This window comes from Ascaphus truei, chromosome 17 (assembly GCF_040206685.1).
Source record: "Ascaphus truei isolate aAscTru1 chromosome 17, aAscTru1.hap1, whole genome shotgun sequence".
NCBI lineage: Eukaryota > Metazoa > Chordata > Amphibia > Anura > Ascaphidae > Ascaphus > Ascaphus truei.
Window position 1 is genome coordinate 37,776,679 of NC_134499.1, and position 26,166 is coordinate 37,802,844.

Below are 26,166 nucleotides of genomic sequence, written 5' to 3' on the forward strand. Positions count from 1 at the left end.
TCAAAATAAGGGGACAATTATATACCGCTCACAACCAATTTGTGACAGAACTTTTGACCTTTGTACTCGCAGAAAACTACTTTCTATTTGGAAACAAAATATACCACCAAACACAGCGTACGGATATGGGCACCAAATGCGCACCATCCTACGCCAACGTATATCTTGGTTGGTGGGAGTCTAACGTTGTCTTTATAGAAGAACTCGAATATCTGACATCACACATCGTTCTCTGGGTACGCTTCATCAATGATGTGCTGATTTTGTGGCAAGGAACTCTGGTGTCACTTAAAGAGTTTGTAGGCATTCTCAATACCAATCAATTGAATCTACACCTTACCTTGGAATACGATATGAACACTATATGCTTTCTGGACCTCATATTGCAACAACTATTTTTCGTAAACCAACCGCTACAAATAATTTCCTGGAGGCCTCCAGTCACCATCCGAGATTCTTAGTTCAGGGCATTCCGGTTGGGCAATTCCTTAGAATTTAGAGGAATTGTAGCGATAGTGAGGAGTTCGAGGCACAGGCCAAAGCCATGACAAAGCGTTTCCTTGACAGGGGATACAGCATGAAGGTTCTAAAGAAGGCCTACAACCGAGCTAAATACCTACCGCGTAGAGACCTCCTTACTGACAAAACTGCGAGAAATGACGACAAGGTGGTGCGCTTTATTGGGATATTTAACAAACAGTGGCACTTGGCAAGAAGTATTCTGGAGAAACATTGGCATATTTTAAGAACAGACATGGATATCAAAGAAATATTACAAAGTTATCCATCTATGATTAGCAGAAGGGCACGCAACCGTAAAGATATCTTAGTACATAGTCATTTCTCTGATACACCAGTTAGAACATGGTTGCCACCAAAACCTCTAGGCAACTATAGTTGTCAGAGGTGCAAAGCCTGTAAGCACATATATACCACCAAAAGTTTCCATAATTGGGACAAGTCTCAGACTTACCAAATTAGGAAATTCATTAACTGTCAGAGCATAGGAGTAATCTATCAAGGGGTCTGGTCCTGTGGTAAAATCTATATTGGTAAGACCAACCGAATGTTTAAACAACGTATACTCAAACACATCTGGCACTATCAGGAACAATACAGACACCCCCGTTGCTAGGCACATTAATCAATGCCATAATGGTGACCAGAATGCAATTACATTTGCGGCCATTGATCAATTTTCAACAGGCCAAAGGCGAGGTGATCTGGACTCTATCCTGCTCCAAAAGGCGGCACAATGAATTTACACCTTACAAGCCCTATCACCTAAAGGGCTCAATGAGGGCTTTGTTTTCAGCCCATTCATTTAATCTTCTCCCTGTTATTTCCATCCTCAATTCACTGTTTTCCACAATGTCAGGTTGTAGACACTGGATATCCTCGTTAACCGACCTGATGGAGAATATGTTACTCAAGAACACTCACTCTATCAGTAATTAAGACAATAAAGACAGACACTGCCATCAGTTTATTTATTTTATTACTTCATAATTCTGACGGTTGGTGGATCTGGAATCCACTTACTACCAGTGACTGGCAACAGCATCAGCATCGTAGTCATTACCCATACACAATATGGGACTGTGAATATCTGGAAAACAAATAGTAACCCACCGTTATTCACCACAAGCGTTGCCTATACTATTCTTCCTTTACATGCAGTATTAACAGATAGTAACAACAACAGTTGATATCATTATACTGTTAGTAATGCTTTAGTTATAAGAAACAGATCAATACAAGAGGAACCTGCAATCCAAATAAGGAATTACAATTGCATACTTATCTGATCTGTACCATCAATCAACTTTGCTGCACTTCAAACTCCAAAGTAATGGTACCTACATTATCAAGCAGTGAATCCATCTAAGTACTAGTCTTCACTGACTGCACATGCGTCTAGCAACGGAAGGGTTAAATCTGGCTAAGAAAATCAATTGACGCCGCTATATATATCCTACGGTTTCTACGGGACACCACCCTCCTATTGGGCTTGAGAAAGCATTCCCCCTGCGAAACGCACGCGTTGGCACCTCCTTCCATGTGCACGCGCAGGGCTCATTACTGATATCGGAGTCATACACTCCACACGGCAGTACTAGCGTTGCCCTGCTCCAGCACAATCTATGCTACCATTCACGACCCGACGGTCCTATGGATCACCTCCACAAAAGGGGGGATGTATATTAAAGGAACCTATGGTGTTTGCACCATTTTTCTGAGCACATATGTATCCAGTTTAGCTTAACAACCCAAGTTCATTGCACTGACCTATACTGTATATTCAGTACTATCTATCGACAAGTAGTGTCAACAACAAGTGTATATTTCTCTTTGACAAAGGGCGACGGGCCGAAACGCGTAAGAGCTTTTTTTACCCATCCCACACCATGATGTCTATCACGGATTAAAGGTTTTTTATTTTCATACTGGTGTTTAGCCCCCTCCTTTCTCCTGCTGTGCTCCGTTGTTTCCCTCGTGGAATTTTTCTCCCACAAGTGTATATAAGACAGTCTATGGGTTACTAATTCTGTTCATAAGCTATACTTGGGTGCTGCTCAAAGGGTACTGAGTACATTTACTAATCAATCCCTGAGGTACCTACCATTACCATGGTTTTATTCTTGAGATACTATTAGTTACAGGCTTCTTTACACAAGAGATTTCTGATACTATCTCCAACAGTATATCGTTTAGTTGTGGTCTACTTTGTTTATTCATAGGATTTCCAACAATGCCCTAATTATCCACGCAGCTGTTTATCATTAGGCACACCGGTGTCTGCAGGGATCTAGCAATAGAGATCCGTGCTAACACGAGTACTTACAACGTCTACATCACTGTATGCATTTAACCACCCTTGGTTAATAAGATAATACACCTATTCTAAACAAGTTTTTGTGTAAACAAGTGCCTATATTAAAGATCCTTGTCAACACGTTCTTAACAATTGGTTTACCCCTACCCAACAGTGTTGGGGGCTATCTGATACTAACAAGATACCAGCTAGTTATCCCTGCCAGCTGCTGGCATTTAAAGCATGGTTTTTTAACTTATCCCACCCTTACCCTATTACCCTGGTGGTTTTCTTATACTATAGTTACCACCAAGGACAGTGTATGTAAGTGTACACTGAACCTAGCATTGTCTGTTATCCGGGGTTCACATACTCTAATTGGATCTGAAATGCACTATTTAATTGCTTTTTTTTACAGCCCTATATTTTAACATTTGTTTCTATTAAAATTGATTTTAAACATTACATTAATCATCCACAAGGTTGAAAGAGTGCTCACAATGGGGTTTCTTTTTCTCTCTGGTTGCTATCTGAAGGATCCCACAAATTATGTTGTATGTGCATGTTCCTTTCCATTTGCTTTTCTTATTTATTTTAATCGTTTTGTTGCTAAGTGCGCGACTTCTCACATGTACATATAATTACGTGTGCTATGCTGATGTTCTGTTGGATGTGTTAAGCAGGCTATGTAAACCTAGGTAGTAAAATCTTTAGTAGAAAATTAAGATAACTGTCTGGGTAGCTTAACCCGTAAAGTAATTTGATACGATAGAATCTGTGCATACTTATGTTGGCAATTCATTGAAAAATATATCACAAACCATTTTGCTAATACAGTAAAAAAATGATATTCTATTAACATAGAAAAATGTTTTTTTTTTTTATAAAATTGGTTTTCACGTTCCATTCTGAATCACTGGAAAGGACAGTACATGTTGTTATTCCTGACAAACTATCACTTTGTATTTACTTAATTCTATATGATTACAGTACAATGCAGCTTAACTCATTTGTATAATCAGAAATGTCATGTTATAGAAAAGAGACACAGGCTATTTTTTGTCAATTTTATCTACTATGAAGTTTGATATAATTGCATTTACCCAATTCTAAATGTATAGCTCTTGTCTTGTTCATTTTTCTATATTATGGTTTAATTGTCCTTCAATAGAAAACGCCATCCATTATATAGCTTTAGGGTAGGCAGGTGAACAAAATGTCCTTAAGATACGGTATGAACATGCATACATGTATTATCCTTTCAATGCAACATCCATATTGAGCAACTCTCACACTGTGCCTCTCCTCCCTCCCAGTAGTGGCTAATCTAGAATCCAATTTCCTTGTACTCTTTAGCTAGCCAGACTATACTTGGGAAAAGGTTGTTTTTATTAACTCAATTGGCATCCTGTTTCCTGAATGAAACTAAAAAAGCTTCCCTATTTTTAAAGAAAAATGTCTGGGTTTCACAATACTCAATTCTGGGAATTTTTATTCTTTAGTGATTCAGGCCTAGATACATCAACCTGTGGTAAGCCAAAAATGTGCTATTCTGGGTATTGATGCACATTGCACTGCTACAAATAACGCATTTTTTACAGCGACTGATACAAATATCAGGAACGATATCAAAATGATTAAATACAGCAGTTTCAGTCATGTCAAGTTCCGATATTTATCAGAACCGCGGTAACGCCAATGAACACCACATTTTTCTTGTCACCTACTCCAGGCTGGCGTTAGTCCTATCTTGTCCATGTATATAATGGGAATTATATACATGGACAAGATATCGTAAACCAGCATGGAATAGGGGATACCAAAAAAATATATAAAACACATTACAGTACATATTAACCCCTTTGGTAGCCCAAGTGGTCAGCTAGTCATGGGTTTCCTTGAAGCATCTTCTTTGGTGAGTACTGTATTTCTTTTTTTCTTCTTTCTTTTCATCTTAAAACCTGTCTTTCTTCATTTGTATTCATTTGTATTCTTCACCACCGGATGTGGACCCGTTGAAGACTTCCAGTCTTCTGCGAGAGCCCTGGCCTTTTTTAGAGGGCGTGGGCCGGCGAAGAAGACGTCACTGGAACCAATCAGATTGCTTGATGTACCATGTGATTCCTTCTATTTAACGTGATATCACGGCTTGGATGGCCAAATACATGTTTTTTTTTATTTTATTTTTATTTTATTTTTTTTAAGTCCAGCTTTTTTTATCACCTGCCTTTAGCTGGTGAGCTTTATTCAGCGCAACTTTCACGTATGATCAGTTTGCGTTGCTTACTGAATCCCGCAGAAGGGCAGGATTCAGCGCAAACAGCTGATCGTACGATCAAAGTTGAACTTTGAAAAAATTTCAAGAAAAAGCCCGTTTTAGAGCGCAAAGTGCCTGTTTGCGCGGCTTAGTGCATAGTGCTCGGCGGAACTTCACGTTCTAAAAGCACTTTGCGCTCTTAAAACGACTTATCACTGCTTAGTGCATAGCCCCCTATGACTTCCGGACAAACCTGAAATTCACAACCATTTCTTGCTAGACTGGATTCCCTCCTCAAATCCCAGCAGAATCCAATCCTCTGGCATCCTTCCTGACATTTTCAGTGACCATGCAATAGTGTACTGTGTAAGGAAAAATAAACCGCCCCATTCAAGCCCTAAAGTTCTCCTCACTAGAACATTTAAAAACTTTAACCCACAACAGTTTCTTGCTGACATTACCAACTGCCCTTGGTACAGAATTGACTTAATTCCCGACCCCGATTCTGTGCTTGACTACGCAGAATAAGAGTAAGGGGTGCCCACCTTCCGTGGGTTCCAACTGACCTTATAGCACTCTACCATTTCAGGGATGCCTTGTGGAAAAGCTACAACGTAATTGGCACTACCAATGATCTTAATAACTACAGATGCCTGCGGAATATGTGCACAAGGCAAACAAGACATAACAAAAACACAATATAACTCTGACAATCTTCACCAGAATACACCAAACCCAGCTAACTTCTGGATGGTTAGCAACAATATATACCAGCCTTCTAGCCATCAACAACCAAGTAATATGACTAAGGAGGATATTACTCTGACAAATCCCACTGACATTGCAAATGCATTCAATGATTACTTTGTGGGATGTGCTACTAACTTATTAGCGAAACGCAACCCAAACGACGAACATGAACCTCATTCTGAGAGTACACCTATAGCCCCACCCTCTCCCAACACTGCTCACAATTTTCAATTTGTCCCAGTATCTGAAAAGGAGATTACACAAGCGCTCCTCAAATTAAAACTAGGAAGCCAATGTCGACCTGATTTACTGCAATCTAAGTTCCTAAGACTTGGTGCCCCAGCCATTGCCAAACCAATTGCTTCCATAATCAAATCTATTCTGTCTGCAGGCCATATCCCTAAGACCTGGAAAACTGCCAGAGTTGTCCCAATCTTCAAAAGTGGGGATTAAAACACTGTCACATGGGAAAATGTGTTCACTTCCAATTAAGCGATTACTATACCAAGGCAAATTTCCCTAGCCAATTCCAATCTGGCTTTGACACCCAAACACTCCACGGTAACTACCCTGCTAAATGTTTGCAATGAGATCCAGTGTGGAATGGAACGGGGACAACTCACTGGTGCAATATTCCTAGATTTTGCAAAGGCTTTTGATACTGTTGTTTTGCTTAACAAACTCCAGTGCTCTGGAATAGGGAAGCATGCTCTAAACTGGTTTCATTCCTACCTATCAGGTAAACCTCAACATGTGCCTATCTTAGGCTCTAAATCCAAACCCCTTGGATATCACCTGTGGTGTCCCGCCAGGCTCTGTTCTGAGGCCCCTACTCTTCTCAGTGTTCATCAATGATCTTCCCACAGCTTGTAAGGAAGCTTCAATACACATGTATGCAGATGACACAATCTTATAGGCACACAGCCATAGCCTCTCCAACCTTGAACATGTACTTCAGTCTGACTTTTTAAGACTTGAAAATTAGATTTCCCAAAACACACAGATACCCAGTAAACTCATATAAACCCCTCCTCCCCAGGTTTTAATCTCGCCCCTCCCCACTTTCCATATGTACAGGTCTTTTCATGCAGCTGTTTGTGACAGATCCAATACAGATCATTCTTCCTGTAATTATACAGGTAAATACAAATTTTAATCAGTTAGTGTTAGGACCTGCGATATTATGCTCATGCCTTGAAGTGGCTCGCAGGCTTATAATGCTTTGGCCAAAGGGTTAAACTAAATGACCCTTTTTTATGAGATATATATATATTTATACAGTATATATATATAGGTATTTCACTGTGTATTTTTGTCAGATTGGAAGTAGCTCTGGGATCCCTTTGTGTTTTGATTTCCCAAAACAAACTGTTTTTAAACACTGACAAGACTGTAACAATGGTACTTGGGACCAAGGCTAAATTTTTAAAGCTTCCAATGACTGAGCTCCGGATCAGAACCAACGTTAATACCACCCTAACTCCTGTTACTAGTTTTAAATACTTGGGCATATGGTTTGACTCCAATTTAACATTTGGGATGCACATTGATACCCTAACATCCAAAACCTATGCCAAACTAGGTGTACTTTACAGGAACAAATCCTCCCTAAGTCTGCTGGTCAGAAAGCGTATCGCACAGCAGATGCTATTGCCAATGATCAACGACATGGCACCCCAAACCCACCTTGGGAAACTTGCTACCCTCTACAATTCAATATGCTGCATTGTTCTCCAATGTAGCTACAACACACATCACTGTGAAATGCTCAAATAACTAGATTGTGACAGTAGGAGTAAATATGGCTGCTGTTAATAATGATTAAATCTGTCATTACCCCTACTTGTTAATAATAATGTAAACCTGGTTCCTGCACCTCAATTACCCCAGTTGTGTGTGTGTTGTCTGTTTATATGTACTGTTGTGGCTATATATTTCCAATAAATTAATTTGATAAACTCCTGTGTTTCTGTCTGGCGATATTGATCCCTGGTATAAGTCCTGGTCATCCCGTGACAGTCATCACTTGAGTCTAGGCGCAAAGTTCATCTTTCCTGTCTTGCCTTCAAATACTTTCTGGGCAAGCTACCCATCTATCTGAACAAGCTCCTCATCCCTACCACATGCAGCACTTATCATCTGAGATCTGACTCCAAAAGACTGTTCATGGTCCCAAGATTCAGCCAAGTATCCGACCGCTCTTCCTTCTCCTACCGTGAACACCAAAACTGGAACAGTCTACCGTAGACTCTCTCAGCCGCCACCAGTCTAAACTTTTTCAAAACTAAAGCTGTCTCACATATTAATCTGGTCTGTAACTGTTACATACGCCTATAATATATATTATCTGTAACTGTGGATGGAATGTCTTGTATATAATGTATACCCTGTTCATTTAATGTAACTATGTATGTGTAACCATGTATTATTTGTCATCATAACGATACCGAGGACATACTTGAAAATGAGCGGTAACTCTCAATGTATTACTTCCTGGTAAAACATGTTATAAATAAAATTGCGGTAATAAGACCCGGTATTTTTTTTCTTCTCGGGTGCGATATGAACTCAGTTTTAATGGAGTTTGATGTATCTAGGCCTCCGTGTAATAGGACAGAGGGGTCACTTATTACAGGCATACCCTGCATTAACGTACGCAATGGGACCGGAGCATGTATGTAAAGCGAAAATGTACTTAAAGTGAAGCACTACTTTTTCCCACTTATTGATGCATGTACTGTACGGCAATCGTCATATACATGCATAGCTGATATAAATAACGCATTTGTAACGGGCTCTATAGTCTCCCCGCTTGCACACAGCTTCAGTACAGATTTGGAGCCGGTATTGCTGTTCAGGACGTGCTGACATGCGCATGCGCGAGCTGCCTTTTGCCTATTGGGCGCTATGTCCTTACTCGCGGGTGTCCTTAAAGCAGGGTATGCCTGTACATTGCATTTTATTGTTATCGTTTTCCCCGTGTTTTCCTTTTATTAGAAAATCAGTCTTAATAAGTGTTAAAAATGAAAATAAATGGAGACATTTTAATTCGGTGTTTATGGGGGAAACATAGAATTAGATGGCCGATAGGAACCACTTGGTCCACCTAACATTCCCATTCTCTATCTGCTTTAAAACCTCAGACTATTGGATCTGTGGCCTTGTTTGATATTTAGGATAGCCTTGTATGTCTATCCCGAGCCTGTTTTAATTCCCTTACTGTATTAGCCACTATGGTCCCTGCTGTGAGGCTATTCTACGAAACCACCCCCCTTTTCTATGAAGAAATACTTCCTCACATTCCCCCGTAGCCGGCCACCCTCCAGCTTCAGAGCATGACCTCTTGTCCTAGCGAGTCTCCTTCTCTGAAATTTGCCTTGTCTTAAGTCTTTCGGTATTTGAAAGTTTCAATCATATCCCTCCTAAGATACACACATTAAAGTTACTTAGTGTAAAACTTATGCTGTAACACATGCACTTTACTGGCCCGTATTTGCGCAATCTATTTAAGTCATTCCAGAGATATGGCCCCCAGATACAGTACTGTAGGTGAGGTCTTACCAGTAATCTATAAAGTAGCATCACTACTCACTTTCTGCTGCTTATACCTCTCCCTATACCACCTACCGTCCGACTGGCTTTCCCCATTGCTTTGTTACATTGCTCGCCTACTTTTAAGTCAACTGAAATAATGATTCCCCAGCCCCTGTCCTGTATAGTAGTTGATATTAAAGTTCTTTTTGGGGTTTTTTTGTGGCCCACATGCATTATTTTGCATTTTTTGACAATAAATTGTAATTAGCACACTCTTGGCTATTCCTCCAGTCTACCTAAATCATTAATCATTTGTTTACCCCCCACTGGAGTTATCTGCAAAAAGCCATACTGTATTTTCCCTTCCAAACCATTTGTAATGTTACTAATATATTAAAGCGCAGCTGTCCCAGTACTCCCCAGTACTCCCAAGTACTCTATGAGGTACTCCAGTGGTCACCATCCCCTCCTCTGAATATTTCTCATTTTTTTCCGTTTCCATTCTTCCCTTATGTTGACCCTTGTGTCTTGTGGGTGGTCTGCTACAAGAGGTGGAACTCCATAGAAAATGATTCTTAATTTCTGTTTGTTTATCAGTTGTAACCAAAAGTGCAAGATGATCAGGCAGTGGTGTCTTTCAGTTAAAACCCAAAACTGAAATCCCTGTTTATAGTCACTTGTTCTTTTACTCACTATGAACATAATTGTACATGTAGGGCTATGTTAGGTGCATTTGCATTGGATATGGTACAAAACAGAACGGCCCTGATTTAGTCATTTATACATTTTAAGGTCATGTACTGTGCAAAAAGGCTCAACAGGAACACTGCCCATTAAAGGCACTGTCCACTTTATACAGTATATATGTGTGTGTATGTATATATATATATATATATATATATATATATATATATATATATATATATATATATATACATATATATATGTGTGTATATGTATATGATGTATGTATGTACAGTATATATATCATATCTGCCATTAGATTGAGCTCTTTAGTCCACAGATAAGTGTAAGGCAGTTGTACACTGTAAATGTAATATTATAGAAAAGTATTTTTCTAAGAGACTTGCTACCTGTTTATACAACAGCCCTTCAGATGTACTTTATTTCATCTTGGTTCTTTTTTATGTTTCCATTGCAAAGAATTCAAACCTTCTGACTGCAGTATTGGTATTTTTATTTGATTTATCTCATGCATGTTTTGTATGCCTGCTTTGTTTTTCTCTTGCCTGCTCTTTGAAGACACCAGTTAGGAGTAATGGAAAGCAGGGGGTATGCTAAGAATTGCACTATTTGTTGTCTTCATGTGCTTGTGGTGATTTGAGTACCCAGTCAGTGAAGCGCTTTGGCTGCATGTTGCCTGCAATGAGGACAATGCATTTGTGTGTAATGTTTGTATTGTGTGTGTTATTGCCCTGAGCTCTGATGCATGCAAAGTCTGTTTGATGTTTCTTTTTATCCTTCAGTGCATACTGTTTTTTTACGTGTGAGGAAAAAAAAGGGAATTGCACATAAATGTTGAATTCAGATTTCAAATTGGTGCCCCTGTGAAGTAAAATTGAACGACAAATATTTGTTTATCTGGCATTGTATTAATAATTAGTCCGTAAGTAAATTGGAACTAAATGTCGGATTTCAACTTTCCAGAATTGAAGCATAGCATTTTTTCAGTCAAATACTGATGCAGATGAATAAAACTATAAATCAAAATCATAATATATATATATAAATAAATAAATAAAAATTTATATATATATATATATATATATATATAAAACATTTGAAGACAATTTGGTGTCTGTTGACAATGTAATCATAATCCAACTTTCCTCACATGTTTCTTGTGTGACACGTCTTGTACACTTGTGTCAGTATTGCTACAAATAGTAAGATTTGTTTGACCTTTATATTTAAGGCCCATGAAGCAGAAGACGAGGCAAGGATAAACCCAGAGCTTGTAGACAGGCTAAAACAGCTTGACAAAGAGGTTTCCTACTACAGAGAAGAATGCTGCAAAGCCCAGGCAGAGGTGGACAGACTTCTGCAAATTCTAAAGGAGGTGGAAAATGAGAAGAATGACAAAGACAAGCAAATTGCTGAGCTTGAAAGGTATAGTATTTACGATGTTGGTTTTATCTGTTCATTTGAAAGTACTGTATTATACAACATGTTTTCGGGTCTCGTATATTTCCATAGGCCATCGGGGAGATTCATTAGATTTGTAGTGAAGACTAGAATTGTTACATTAAACAGGTTAGGTTTTCAGTAAACGCTGAGGACTTCCTAGTAGGATACTTTATTGGTTATTATACATTTTATTTAACCAAGCAAATTTGTATTATTAAATGGGACTCAATACGTTTTTAGCACAGTGACTCTTTTAGTTTACATTATTAAATATATACAATGCCTTACTCTTTTATTTTTGCCATGTTTCTTAATGTCCCATCAAATTTGCTTTCTAGTTTATATCTGAAATGTAATTTTGCCCGTTTTCTACCACTTGAATCCTAAATGCTTGTTTTTTTTCAATTTCCTTTTTATTCTAAGTTATGCCTTTTTGGTTCGTTAAATATTACTGGCTCATTGGGCCAATGGACCAGCAAGACACCGTCTGAGAATGACCTCTAAAAAAACTATCAAAAAAGAAAAAAACATTCCTTGATTTAGAATTTCTCCCAATCGATGTTGTGGGTGTAATTTTAACACTGGGAAATTATGTGTTAGAAAAAATGAGTTTGGCTGACGCTAGTCATTTAATCCGAACTCTTTCCTGTGTCACCATTTACATCCACTTTGATGGTGTTGATAACATCTAACCCATTAGAAGTTAAACCATCTTCTGTCATATGGGACCATTTTCCAAAAATGTTTCTCCCAGTCTGTGCCTCTGGCAAAACTCTTCTGAAATTGTAATTTCTCAATTCAAGCTGTTGATAATGTCACACTTTATTGTGTAGATGTCTTCAGTACTGAAACAGTTCTATGGCTTCTGCACTTCACATATTTACAGCAAGTTGTTCTGTTGCATAACTATATGGAGAATATTAAAATATACTATTTCACCTGAAAATGAATGAAACGTTTGTATTTGTAAAAATATAAGTCTTGCGCAGATGTAGCCACGGTTATTGCACCCACTGGCGCATTATGGAGGAATATTCTGTGATATTCTTCATTATTACTGACATTGAATATGCGTTATAACTTGATATTCTGCGGGTTGAGTGAGCGCAATAACCTTGGTTACATCTGTAGTTATTTCTCAAAATTAGAAACATCAGATAAACCATCGTATTGTTGATCATTTACATGGCAGCTTTGGTAATTTCAATACATGAAACCAACAAAAAATATTATTGAACTGACATATTTAAAAACAAGCTTTCATACGTCAGTGACCCCTTTCACCACCCAGAGCTTTATTATGTATTTATACAGTATAAATGAGTAAAATATAAAAATCCCGAAGACTCCCACCTTTGTCCACTGTGTTTTGTAAAATGGAGTCTTTTAGTGTTTGGAAGAGGTTATATTCCCTTTGGGTGGACATTATGGTTAGGAGATTTAGGTATTAGTACTTGCCAAGAAAAGTGTTTTATATATAACACTTATATAATATATATATATTCCAAACACACAGAATACCGCATGCATGCCAATATGTAATGGCACCCAAATACTAGCATATATTCTATAGTAACTAGAAGCCAGCAGTGCTCCATGGAAAAGAATCATATCACAACAACAAAAAAGAATCCCCAAGGGAGCACACGGGTATACCAAAGATTTAGCTACGTTTATTAATGACTTAAAAACAAGGGAGAAAGCATAAAAAGGGAGAGGCGCTCCAAGCTATCTCCTCGAGGGACAAAAGGAAGGACCTAGTAATGGAAACTACATTATGCCTAGAGTAGTGTATAGTGCTCTAAGAAAAAAATCACAGAACATAGAATGCAGCCTGTGATTCAGAATGCAGCTAATCCTGATAATGGTTAGCAAGCTACACATAGAATTCACATGCTAGTAATATGTAGCTAGAGAACATACATGTAAATTTGCCAGACATACAAGGCATACACAATCAAAGTAGATACAATTCAGGCACACAGATAAGATCAGCATAGTATACTACAAGTAAAAGAGCTAATCATGTTGATGAAGAAAGATTTAATGAAATGGTCAATGTCCAAGTCATGCACGATAGCTCCAAAATAATGCAGTGTCCGTTCATTTAAAGGTCCATATATATTGCACAGTCCATGATACATCACCATATGCCAATAAATGGTGAATATCGTAAGTAGTCCCTGATACAAGAGGAGAAGAGAGGGGTCCAAACGTCTTGTTCAATTGCCCAGGACAAGTGGAAGATTGGGGTTGACGTGTGAAGTTGAAGCACCACAGTTGCTGCAGAACGTCTTGATGCAAAGCTGTCAATCACCACTCTGCTCCCCGAAGTCACGTCCCACAATGCCTTGTGCGTTTAGCACTGCGGAAGAAATCATGGGGCACAACTTTGGGAAGCTGAGTAGTGATAGCTCTGCTTCCGAAGAGGTTTGGCAGTGGCCTTTTCGGTGACGACCCTCACGGTGGGGCCAACACTAGTTACTGTATGTAAGAAGCTTGTTAATCAAGCTTCAACAACAATTTTACACTTGTTTTATATACCACATTTCTTATAAACACCTTCAGATAGCTCATTCATGCACAAGAATTTGTGAAATTTACACAAAGTACCTTAATACTTTACGGAGGTTATTGGTTACACTATAATAGTGCCGCAATCTGCACTATCGCAGTTATGAATCCCTAAGAGATGTCTCTATTGTCATTACAAAAATAACTATGTAACTACAGTATGTAACTGGAACTTCATACATACTTTACTGCACAGGGAGAAGTTTTTATAGGGTTATGCCCCAGCATAATGCTGTAGCAGCATGTTACATGTTATTGTGTGGTATCAAACGTGAGGTGTAGCTTTAATACATATTTTATAATACTAAAGACCTACTTGTTTTGTTTTTTTTCTGTGATAAAAACACAAAAATAGAATTCTGTACAAATAATTATGAATGCTGGTTGATCACAATGTTCATTTTATCTTTTTTTGGTGTTCAGCTACGGGTGAGTAAATTGACTGATATTTTCATTATTCTAAGTGCACGCATGGACAATGGCTTAAATATTGACTTTAATGCTGAAAGCATGATATGTTTTTGTTTGCACTGTACACATTCACTACATGTGAAGAATACTCTCTGCGTCATTACTGTGTTTAAAGATTATGCAGAGTTTTCCTAAAATGCTATGCTCCCCTGCACTTTTAAGGTTCAGATATGTATATATATATATTTTAAATCCTTGTCAATTTAATTTATAATATGAATGTAGCTTGATTGTAGAAGAAATTAAACTATTTAAAGTACATTTTGGGGACGTTTTTGCATAGCGTTTCCCTTCGGCAAGTTTAGATTTGTCTACTGCTTATTTACTACCCACACTATAACATACAGTTGTCTTAGCATCACTGTATTACCTAATATACTACATAATTGGGCCAAGCAAAGATGCTTCTTGGAAAGGGAATGACATTGAAAATAAATATCAACCATAAAATGTGTGTAATTTTTAACTTTCGCCTTTTTATTCTCAAGTTTCCAGTATGAAAAAAAAGTGACTGTCTTGACTTTTAATTGTCCGATATAAGGGGTGGGCACCTCCAGTCCTCAAGGGCCCCCAACAGGTGAGCTTTTAATGATATCCCTGCTTCAGCACAGGTGGCCCAGTCACAATGATTGCACCGCCTGTGCTGAAGCAGGGATATCCGTAATACCTGGCGTGTTGGTGGCCCTTTTGGACTGCAGTTGACTACCCCCGTCCTATATGAACCCCAGTAACATTTGCTCCTTACCCTATAGATACGATAAAATATATATATCTGAACCACTCCCTTAATTGGATCTTAGAGCTCAAAGAAATGTTAAAGCATTAAATAGCACTCGATTGGTTTTGCTGGTTCTGTATCATGATTACATTTTAAAAGAATATGGTAACATCGGGATATTTTAACCTTGATGCTGAGAATAAACCTTTAACTGAGTGAGACTCATTCTGGATTTGTAAGCCGTAGCTGACCTGATGTTTGCCCATATCACTTGCTTTATAGGACTAATCCAAAAGCCATAACATGCTGCTCCCTGTCTCCCTACTGTATAATGGATCTTAGCTCATCGTATAATTGATGTAGACATTTTTATGTCAGGGAGTTGTACTTTAGCTTGAAATTAATGAGATTGTTACTATAATTACGAAACAATGTTATTTTCACTCCCATTTCTTTTTATGATGGGCCGTCACCGGTTTGCTATGGTATATTGTTACCTACTGTAGCAATGGAACAAATTAAATGTGTAGTGTCCTTGTAGTTTGTTTGTTTTGGAATAAAAACTGCATTAGTTGCAGACTGTGATACTATTTATTGCATAGATAAAATATATCAATATATACTGTATTTACTGTCCAGGTTTGTGTACAAAAATGCTTGAGCAGCAAATTCCATCCTTGGTCCATTCTTGACCATAACTCCTTCCCTGATAGATGCTTTGAAAAAGTTGATGTACTGGGCATGATACATCTATTCTTCATGTGTTCCAATTAAAATGTATCACAGGCTGTGCTGCTTGCAATAAATCAACTAAAGGATGATCATGCGTGCATATGGCGAGTATGACATGTGAAGAAGCCTAATATTTGAAAATAGTATCCAGATTAGTTGTGTTTCAGCCCCATCTTCAATCAGATCTCAGTACTAATTGTGTATAGAAGCAGCAAAATATTTCAACATATGTCATATATTTGTGTATAGCATGCGTTAAATGAAGTACACATTAGCAGAGTACTTCTGCATGGTTCCTCTGCCAATGCATTTAATGCTGATTGTGATATACATTTCTGGGTCTAATATCCTGTAACTGAACACAACATTATATTTGTATATACTGTTCCTAACTTTACAATGATGGTGCATTTTGTTTGTTAGATGCTTGTCTAACATTGTTCTTTCTGCTTCATCTACCGGTATTCATTATTGTTGCATTGCTTTAGGGTACATCATATTTTAGACTACTGGTGCAACCAATGAAACATATAAATATAAGATATATATACATATATATATATACACACACTTAAGGATGAAAAATATAAAAAAATAGTTGATAGCTATTGATTCAACATATTAAACACATACATACACAAGGATGCAAAGTATACTTTACTATTTAAATCCAAGTTTTTATGGTGAACAGTAAACTTTTTACATGCAATGGGCTCCCTTATTGCTTAATAACTTTTAGTTGATGAGTCATTTTCAAAAAATGTATTACAGTAGTATTTTTATAGCATTAGATCTAGGTTGAGAACAAAAGTTAATGTTAAACAATAGTAGTTCTGCGTTTGGCGGTATATTTGCGTGTCTTCAATACTGTACATCCCAAACTGTTTCATTCTCCCCCATTTCTATATGTCAAGTAGTTATGTCCAAGTGGTTAAACTGCAGATGAGCATTCTGGGTAATGACATAAAAATGAGCACAGTGTGCCGTCTTTTAGTTTCCTATCCATTCTAAACATGGGTGTTTTCCTAGAGCAGGAGTGGCCAGCTCAATTCCTCAAGGGCCATCAACAGGTCAGGTTTTAAGGCTATCCCTACTTTAGAACAGGTCGTTGAATGAGCAACTGAATGAGCCTCCTGCGCTGAAGCAGGGATATCCTTAAAACCTCTGATGGTAGCTCTTGAAGACTGTAGTTGGCCACCCCTGAACTATAATATTTTGAGAAAGCTAGTGCTATTCGGGGGTGGGGGAGGGGGGTGGGTGGCCTCTTACTAGTGCTATGCGGGGGAGAGGGGGGTGGCCTCTTACTAGTGCTATTCGGGGGCAGGGGAGGGGGGTGGGTGGCCTCTTACTAGTGCAATGCGGGGGAGGGGCAGGTGGCCTCTTACAAGTGCTATGCGGGGGAGGGGGGGTGGCCTCTTACTAGTGCTGCCTATTTGACCACTTGTACTTCAAATGGCCGAGTCCTTTATGAGTGACAAGTACTTAGTATTCATTTTCTGTTGGTCATGGGAAAGAAAAGGCATATTAATTGCTGTCATTCTCCGATTTGCTTAATTGCATTCATTATTTAAGTGTAATATTGTTAGTGAATTAATTTATAGGTTTTTTTTGGTAACTGCTGAATTTATCAAGAATATACAGAATATTACAATGAGGTTAATGTACGAGTTCTTGTGGTCATTCTAATACCGCAGAATAAACACTAACACGCTTGACAATGAAATTCTGGGATTGCCTGCTGTGTTACAATTTCTTTAAGAGACTGGGGAATTTACCAAACAATATATCCCAAAACAATAAAATGTGTCTAGTGAGCTAAAACCTCATATTGTTATATCGGGAAACCAGATGAAGGACCCAGAGAGGTTCAAAAGTTTGTAACATATCAACTACAGTACTTGTTGGTCCAATAAAAGGTGTCACACACCCAACTCCCTCTCCCCCCTGTGTTACTACTATAGATGTAAATGGAATGGAAAGAGGCACATATTGAACGTGTATCAAAACGCACACTAATTGATAGTCATACTATACACTCCTACTGAAAGCATTTACTTTCTCAATCTATGAGACGTTTACTGGAGGGAGCATAATGGGAAGAGTGGGAGAGGGCGTGTTAGGGCAGAGGAGGGGAAAGGGGGGAAGAGAAAAAATAGATGGGAAAGTGGGGAGAGATGGGTGGGAGATGAGAGACCTTTGTGTGGTCAGTAAGATCAGCTTTGCTCCATTGTCTCCGGAGCCGCATCCGAAAAAGGAAAAATCCGCGGCTCCGGAGTCCGTCACTGCCGCGGTCGTGCTGCGGGGAGTCCATGCTTCTGGATTGGACCCCCTGCAGCATTAATCTTCCGCCTCCGCTGCAGCTGTCATGTGACGGTGGCTTTCCCCGGCGCTGGAGACGTTTGCTACATCTGTATGTACCAAGCACAATAGAATGAGAAAGTATTAGACCTCTTCCAGGTAAACGATTTAAAATAGTTAACAAGCCAAAAGGATGAACCTAGAAACACGTTCACATACAGTAAGCATGTAATACATGTGTTTGTAGTTTAAGACTACGTATAAATAACTAATGGTAATTTCGCATGTTTTGTATGTATTTACTAATGTAGCATTTCATTCTCTTTGAACTTCCATGCTATAAAAGGCCCTGTGAGGTCTGTTTAGTAGGAAACACATTTCTCACGTTTGTTTCGTCTTTTTCGTACTAAACGTATTTAAAGTTACATCAAAGCTATGTTTATGTGCTGAGTGCATTCTTGGTATGATTAAACACCTCTTATGACAGCATACATCTGAAGAGATGGATAAGCCTATTTGCCTCGTCACGGAACTCTATAGGGACTGTGCATAGAATGCCCACATCGGAAACATCCGGGATCGTTGTGCAAAATCAGTACGACCCTCCCATGAACTCTCACAATCCCTCCACACTAATATTCCATAAATCACAATAATATTTAAATGATGAGATTACCTTGTCTCGAAAAGCTTGTGTACCAAATTCATGTAGAAAGAATGCTTCTGTAAAACGTTCAATCTATTCCTACCACGGAGGTTGCAGTAGGACATAGGTAAAACTGCTTAAAGCTAGAGCCGACTACTTTCCCTTACCCACAAAGATTAGCAAATTCACATTCAAAAGCTCTTATTTTAAAGAGCTTTTTTATTTGTAGTGGACAACATTTCCATTCCTCGAATGTAGAGATAACGTGTTCTGGAACTGTCCCATTAATCACCTAACTCCTCCCATTGCGCCATATACCCACTTCCCGTATCACTTCCGAGGCAAACTGAAAAAAATTACACAAACGCATACTCTGTAAAACTGTGTAGTAATGCAAAAATGCCAAGGTTCAGTACTTGTTATAGACACCTCTGAGACATAGAGACTGGGTTTTCTTAGCCATCAATTTGCGTGAATTGAGTTTTAAAAGAAAGTTTAACACATTTTTTGTGGAGGAATCTTTTTTTTTTAATCATTAAAAAGATTCTTTGCTGAAAGAAGGGTGGGTCACGTCGGTCCTTTCTTCCACGCAGTAACACAGGAGTTAGCGGGAGTACGGGGTATGATACCTTTTATTGGACCAACAAGTAGTTGATATGTTACAAGCTTTCCAACCTCTCAGGGTAAGATCTGATGAAGGCCCCGAGAGGTTGGAAAGCTTGTAACATAACTACTTGTTGGTCCAGTAAAAGGCATCATACCCCCTCCTCCCTCTCCCTCCTGTGTTACTACTTTGTTGAAACACAAAGTATCTGTATAATGTATTTTCTTCTGTCTTTTCATATCTTCTTTCTGTTTATCCTCTAAACTGCTACTCAAAGCTTGGCTCACCGGTTAGTTTTGGTTATCTTGTTCTTGTACAAAACTTGCTTGGCTTCTATTCTACGTTTAATGTTTTCTCTTACGAAAGAGTATGAATAATGTGTTAATAAATCACAATGGGGCAATTCATTAAGCTCTAATGCATGGATCTTACGCTGAAACTGGGCTCAAAAGCAAGCTCACTGTTAGAAATAAAACAGAAATCTCAAAACTATGCTCTTAACTTCACTTACCATTTTCTTTTCAATCTCATTGCTGGCTGAAAAACTCATCTGTCAAATTGTATTTTATAGAAATAACTGTTAAATCTGCAATATGCAGATGTACCGGCCTGATGGTTTCCCCAGAAACACAACATATCCCATTATAACGCAGAACATTACAGTTACCTTAGGATTCAGTGGCAGTGCTGGTGAATAATATCACAACATACTGTATCCTACTAAAAGGGAGCAATGCAGCCTAATATATATTAAAATCTCCAAATAAATACATTTTTGTTATTGTTGATTAGTTAAATTCCATTTTAGCAAAATCAACTAGGTGTAATACAACTAAGGGGCTTACAGGCAGTCCTCGGTTATCCGACGCAATGCGTTACTCAAAATGGCGTCGGATAGCGAAACGTTGTAAAGCGAAACCCGTTTTCCCATAGGAACAGTGTTTAAATGAAACGTTCCGTTCCTGAAGGCATTTTTAATGCTAAAATACACAAAATATTTTACTCAAACAATAAGATTATGCTGCACACACATACATTATGATGTAAAGATTCTATTTATTGAATCCAGAACTGTATAATAAAACTGTTAGACATGTTTAAAGGCATAAATATACCACAAAACCTTCACACAGACTGATCTGGATGATTTCCCTGACTGCAGCTTTCTGATTGACATAATGTTGCAACTTTGCAAAGCGTCGTAAGAGCGTCGGATAAGCCATTTTGGCGTCGTAAAACCGGCCATAGGGATGCATTGGACAGCGTCGGATAAGCCATTCGTCGTAAAGCGAAGCGTCGTAAAACAAGGACTAACTGTATTCTAATTATTTTATATCTGCCGAAGCAGCCAGTCGGGACTGTCACGATTAGGGCTGATCGGAATACCGAGGATCTTTGAATCGCCAGACAGAACACAGAGGTTTAACAAACCAGAGTTTATTTAGCTGGAGCTAACGTAAAAACACACAATACGTATAAGCCCAGCCATACGTGACCGGCACAATTATCTCCTGGAGTCCTCTTAGTACCGGAACAAAAAGTATTTATTTCGCTCAAGCAAGCACAGTCTGTACAAAGTCCATAAAAGTATAGCAGTGGGGTCCCGGCACATAGGTACAACTGGGACCACTATTCCCGATAGGTAGAAGGTCACACTGAGTGAGTGTGGTGGGCAAAGGACAAGTCTGGGGGACTAGCAGGGACAGTGCTACAAAGTGCTTGAGAAGGTGTTTTTCTCACGCGTCTGAACACTTGTACACATAAGGGGAACACATTCCAAACGTCTCCGGCTTGCGATTTCAGGCCCTTTGGGGGTCACATTGGACATGTGTGGACAGCAAAGGGCAAGTCTGTGGGATCAAAAGGGGCAGGGATACAAGTGGTTTTAAAGTGTATTTTTCTCACGCGGCTGAGCACACTTTTGTACAAAGACAGGAAACCTTAGTGGCTCTGCCACTGATTGAGCCACCAATGCTGAAGCAGGGATATTCATTAAACCTGGCCTGTTGGTAGCCCTTGAGGCCTGAGTTTGGCACCCCTGCCTTAGTGCTTAGCTGTGCTAAGGAACAGGGAACATATTACTGGCACATGGTTACATTACCTTCCTGGTGTACCCCGGGCGGGTATGGGAAATACAGGGCAAGCTTGAGGAAGCATAACACCCCTTTAAAACATAATTTTCTCTGGTGGCTGGGCAACCTTCTTCCAGAGAGAGAGAGCGATTTTGTGCCCAGCCATCACAGGGAAGTTTCGGACTAAATTCCCTATTGAATATTGGATGTACAATAAACCCCTTGATGGTGAATTCCTGCTGTCAAAAGCTTGTACATTTTAAAATAAATGTTACTCAAATTGTAGTGGAGGTGTTTTATATGTGCATATATTTGTCCTTTATGAACAGCTGGGAAATATCAGCCCAGCAGCCTGTTCCAAAAGTAAGTTCCCATTTAGTTGTCAACTCTAGTTAGGTTGCCACGTAGGTGTAGCCACGTCGGCTGCTGGTTTGAAAGGCTGGTTTGAAAGGCTTGGGTTGCCGATGGAAGAAAAAAAAAGAAAGCCATTTGGGCCAGGACCGTGCCACAGCTATAAACAAGTGCTCAACAAGTCCATTTGTCAGACCGTAAAATAGCAGTGGGACCACCTACTCCTTGCAGGAGTCACAAAAACTCCTTCAGTGCCACGGCAACCCGCACTACTTTATAGAAGACCCCCAAGTTCTAAAGGTGCAGCATAGTGTCTACTGCATTGCATCTGAGCTCAGTAAAAGTGGTCCTGCATATTCAGAGACTTAGCTAAACGTTGTCACAGCAGGAGTCCTGGCGACACTTGTTTTTTGTTTATAAAACAAACATATATATAATCAAAAATGAATAGACGATACCGTTCTGTGGCTAATGAAATGCTTTTATTTGTGCGAGCTTTACACTGATCAGTGTATCTCGAAAGCTCGCACAAATAAAAGCCTTTCGTTAGCCACAGAACGGTATCGTCTATTCATTTTTTATTATTAAGCTCGGCTAAAACGGTACAGATACCTCTACATCTATCTATATAGATATATATATAGGTTTGAAGCAGGGGGTCTCCAGAGCTGAACCACGTTCATTTCAACTCCGGGGACCTCCTGCTGCCCGAGATACTTACCTTGGAAGGGGGTACCGGTAGCAGCCCAGACGGGACTATCAATATGGCAGCTTAAAATGTCCTGGCATCCTGCGGGCCAATAGAAAGTTGTGATGTCATCCCTTGCGGCTTGCTATTGGCCCACGTGATGCGGGAGCTTTAAACGGTGCAGACCCCGGCACCCCCTTCCGAGGTATCTCGGGAAGCAGGGGGTCCCCGGAGCTGAAATGAATGCAGTTTACCTCCGGGGACCCTCTGCTTCAACACCTATTTTAAAAAATAACAACAACAAAAAAGTGTCGCCAGGAGTGCTGCTTAATAAGTGGGAATAGCTGTACGAGCATGAAGTCTGCGATCGGATAAGGTAATTCCGTGGAAGGCTGCTGTACATCATGCTAAATTGTTACACGGCTATCATTGTGACATTTGTTCATTCTTGAGTGAATTATTACAGTTACATTTATGTACGTAAATGGCTTTTTAAATGTAAAAAATAGTTTTTCCTTTTGTGGCCTAAGGCTACTTGATAAATCGTGCTTGGGATGTTAAGATTCTGTATGACATATGTATGCGCCTTTCTGTCCACCCACTCACGTGAGGGCTGCAAGATGAAAAATAGTTGGTCATTAATGAATGCCATGTATTTATCTAGTGATAAGAGCTATTTGTGTTTAATTTGCAAAAAGAATGATTTTTAGGTGTGGCTAACATTCACTAAAATCTTAGTTACTAAGAGTAATTTAACCACTTCTTTGCAATATTTTTCAATTCTGAAGGTCTAAACTAGGGGTGCTCAACTCCTAGACCCCCCCCCCCCCTAACAGGTCAGGTTTTTAGGATATCCGTGCTTCAGCACAGTTGGCTCAATCACAGACTCGGTCTTTGACTGAGCCTCTGACTTAGCCACCTTTGCTGAAGCTGGGATATCCCGAAAACCTGACCTGTTGAGGATGTTTGAGCACTGGAGTTGAGCCCCCTGCTCTAACCCTTACATATTCTCAGTGATTGTAGAAAACATGTTTTGATTCATAGTTTTTGCTGTGTGATGTTTTATATATTTTAACTATCTTTGTTAATTATTTTTCTTTTTTTTCGATTAAACAATTTGTAAATGCACGAAAGTAAATACACTTCATTTGTTAACATACTTGATGAAAGAGCGGGATTAAAAGGATATGCTTTTAAGGCTATGTTTAAAGATAAAAGCCGTTTTATTTAATAACCTCAAGGGTTACATAGCTTTCTGAGGCAGAGAAAAGTGGGATTGCAGACTCCTTGGATATTGAAGTTTGTGCGTAATGCAAACCGGTCGCTGCTTATAAACACGTTTCTTTAGGAACGCTGACCCTTAGTCCTGGGTTATGATTGGCCCATCGGGTAAATATCAACACACATATATTCACAGGAGAATATGCATTAATCAATGAAAAGACAGGTCTTTTAAAGTGTTTAGCACGTGTTTGTTTTAAGTTGCCATTTCCATTTCAAATAGCATTTTATTAACCTTTAGAATTGTTTATAGAACAAACCATATCATATCAAGTTAGACAAATATTGACTGCACTCGAGGATTAGACTGGAAAATTGGCCTCCCGGGGGTAAAAACTTTTTCTTGGTTTAGGGCGATAATCCTGTTAAATGTTGAAGACCCTCTTGCCACCTGTGTTTTTTTCTCTATAAACTGTCGATATTAAAGGAATTCCAAGTAATATTCAGTTTGACATTTCATTAATGTACAGAACTGCAACATCACTGTCAATAGGGAAAACTGGGTGTGAATTAGCTGAGCTGCGTGAAGCACTTGTGGGAAATTCTGCTTTCTGATCCATACTTACATTAGGAAGGAATTTCCGAAAAATCATTGGTTGCTTCTTCTGTTTCACTTCCAAAACCCTGTCATTTTTCACCAAGCCAGATGGGAACTTGAGATGCTTATTTTGGAATAGAGTTCGAGGCTTTTAATATTTTATCATCAGCTGTAATATATATATATATTACAGCTGATGATAAAATATTAAAAGCCTCGAACTCTATTCTAAAATATATATATATATTATTTCCCCCCCCAGAAGTTTGGCACAATTATATTCACACTTCAATACAGGTTGACATGGATGTGACTGTCATTTAAGGGTTATGGTGCATTTCCATCAAGAGAATATTTGGTTGTAGTATGGGAAACTTACTTACCATTTATGCCAATTGTGTCACTTGATATTGACTAAAGCTATTAAAATACAAGTCGCATGTCTTACTTAAATCCATTCATGTGTTAAAGTTTGAATATTTGTCATGTTGGATCTTCCTTAAATCCCTGTGTTTTGCAAAGCTGGCAGGTAACCTAGTAGCTGCAGGTTTTATTTCGTATATTGGGTGCTATGTATCAAGCTTCTGCAAAGGGCATTTCTCTAGTAGCCGTGTTCATTGCACAATGAAGAAAGAAATGTGACAGCTCTACATGCATATATACTGTATATGCTGTGTAACTCCTCCCTAGGAGAAACAAGCTGTAGATAGAGACATATACTGTGCTAGAAGTGTGGTTCCATCTACTATGGATTTTTTTATATACATGTGAGAAGCAGGGGGTGGGACCGTGTTATTTTCAGCTTCAGGGATCCGCCGAGATATTTATCTACGAAGTTGCACCCAGAATCATCCCCACTGGGGACCAAACTTGAGGTTTAAATCTCCGGTGGCACGTGGGTCAATAGGTCGCCGCAACATCACGGCTTCCTATTGGCCTGCGGTCCATGGGAGATTTAAGAACCAGGAAGTAACCGGTAGCACCTATGGAGGTACGTGTCTTGGGAAGCAGGGGGTCTCCGGAGCTGAAATTAACGTGGTTCAGCTCGGGGGACCCCCTACTTCATAGTCATTCAATAAAATGGGGCCCTAGAAAAGAAGGTTTCTTCAACAAACTGTGCATCATCTGTATAAAGTCTTCATGTATGCAACGCACATTTTTCGTATGACTTTTTAGCACTGAAAGTTGACGGTCGTACATAGACCACAATGTATTTTCCAGTTAAATCGAGAGAGAGCGACGTATCTTGCAATAACAGTACCTTTTGTTAGAATATATGTTGGAATAGATTGCAAAGCTGTGCTGTGACGTTGTATGCACCCTTAGCTTCTTCAAAGAGATCACGCCCTTTTATAAAAAAATAAAAGAGAACTCCCCCCTCTAGCTGCTACTTAAATATAGTATTTCAACAGGGAATTTTGTTCTAAAAAAAAAAAAAAAAGCGTGAAATAGCAAGTCAAGCGGAGGGTATGTCCCGTACTTGTGGGATATGTCCCATTGGAAGCAAAGTATTGTTAGGGATTTTGTAATCAAGCGCTATCTCTTGATTTAGGAGTGTTTCCCATAGCACAAGTCACTGCTGTTTGGTCTATGTAATCGGTTTTGTGGGAGGTTAAGCTTTACTAAGATGTGTGAGGTCTAAAGAGTTTGACATGCAGCTAACAGCCATCTGCAGTTTTGTTACATGCC

General features: G+C 39.1%; 1 protein-coding gene across 19 annotated transcripts in view; it reads left to right on the plus strand.

Moving 5' to 3' along the window:
• The window catches only part of ERC2 (ELKS/RAB6-interacting/CAST family member 2), a 608,533-nt gene that overhangs the window by 189,607 nt on the left and 392,760 nt on the right, over positions 1-26,166 (plus strand). For 11 of the 19 annotated variants that reach the window (XM_075574861.1, XM_075574848.1, XM_075574847.1 and 8 more), the window contains 2 exons: positions 10,620-10,649; positions 11,293-11,486. In XM_075574861.1, the coding sequence (XP_075430976.1) occupies positions 10,620-10,649; positions 11,293-11,486 (224 nt within the window). Of the gene's footprint in view, positions 1-10,520; positions 10,548-10,619; positions 10,650-11,292; positions 11,487-26,166 lie in introns of all 19 variants that reach the window. The other 8 variants (XM_075574851.1, XM_075574855.1, XM_075574856.1 and 5 more) reach the window with 2 other exon arrangements.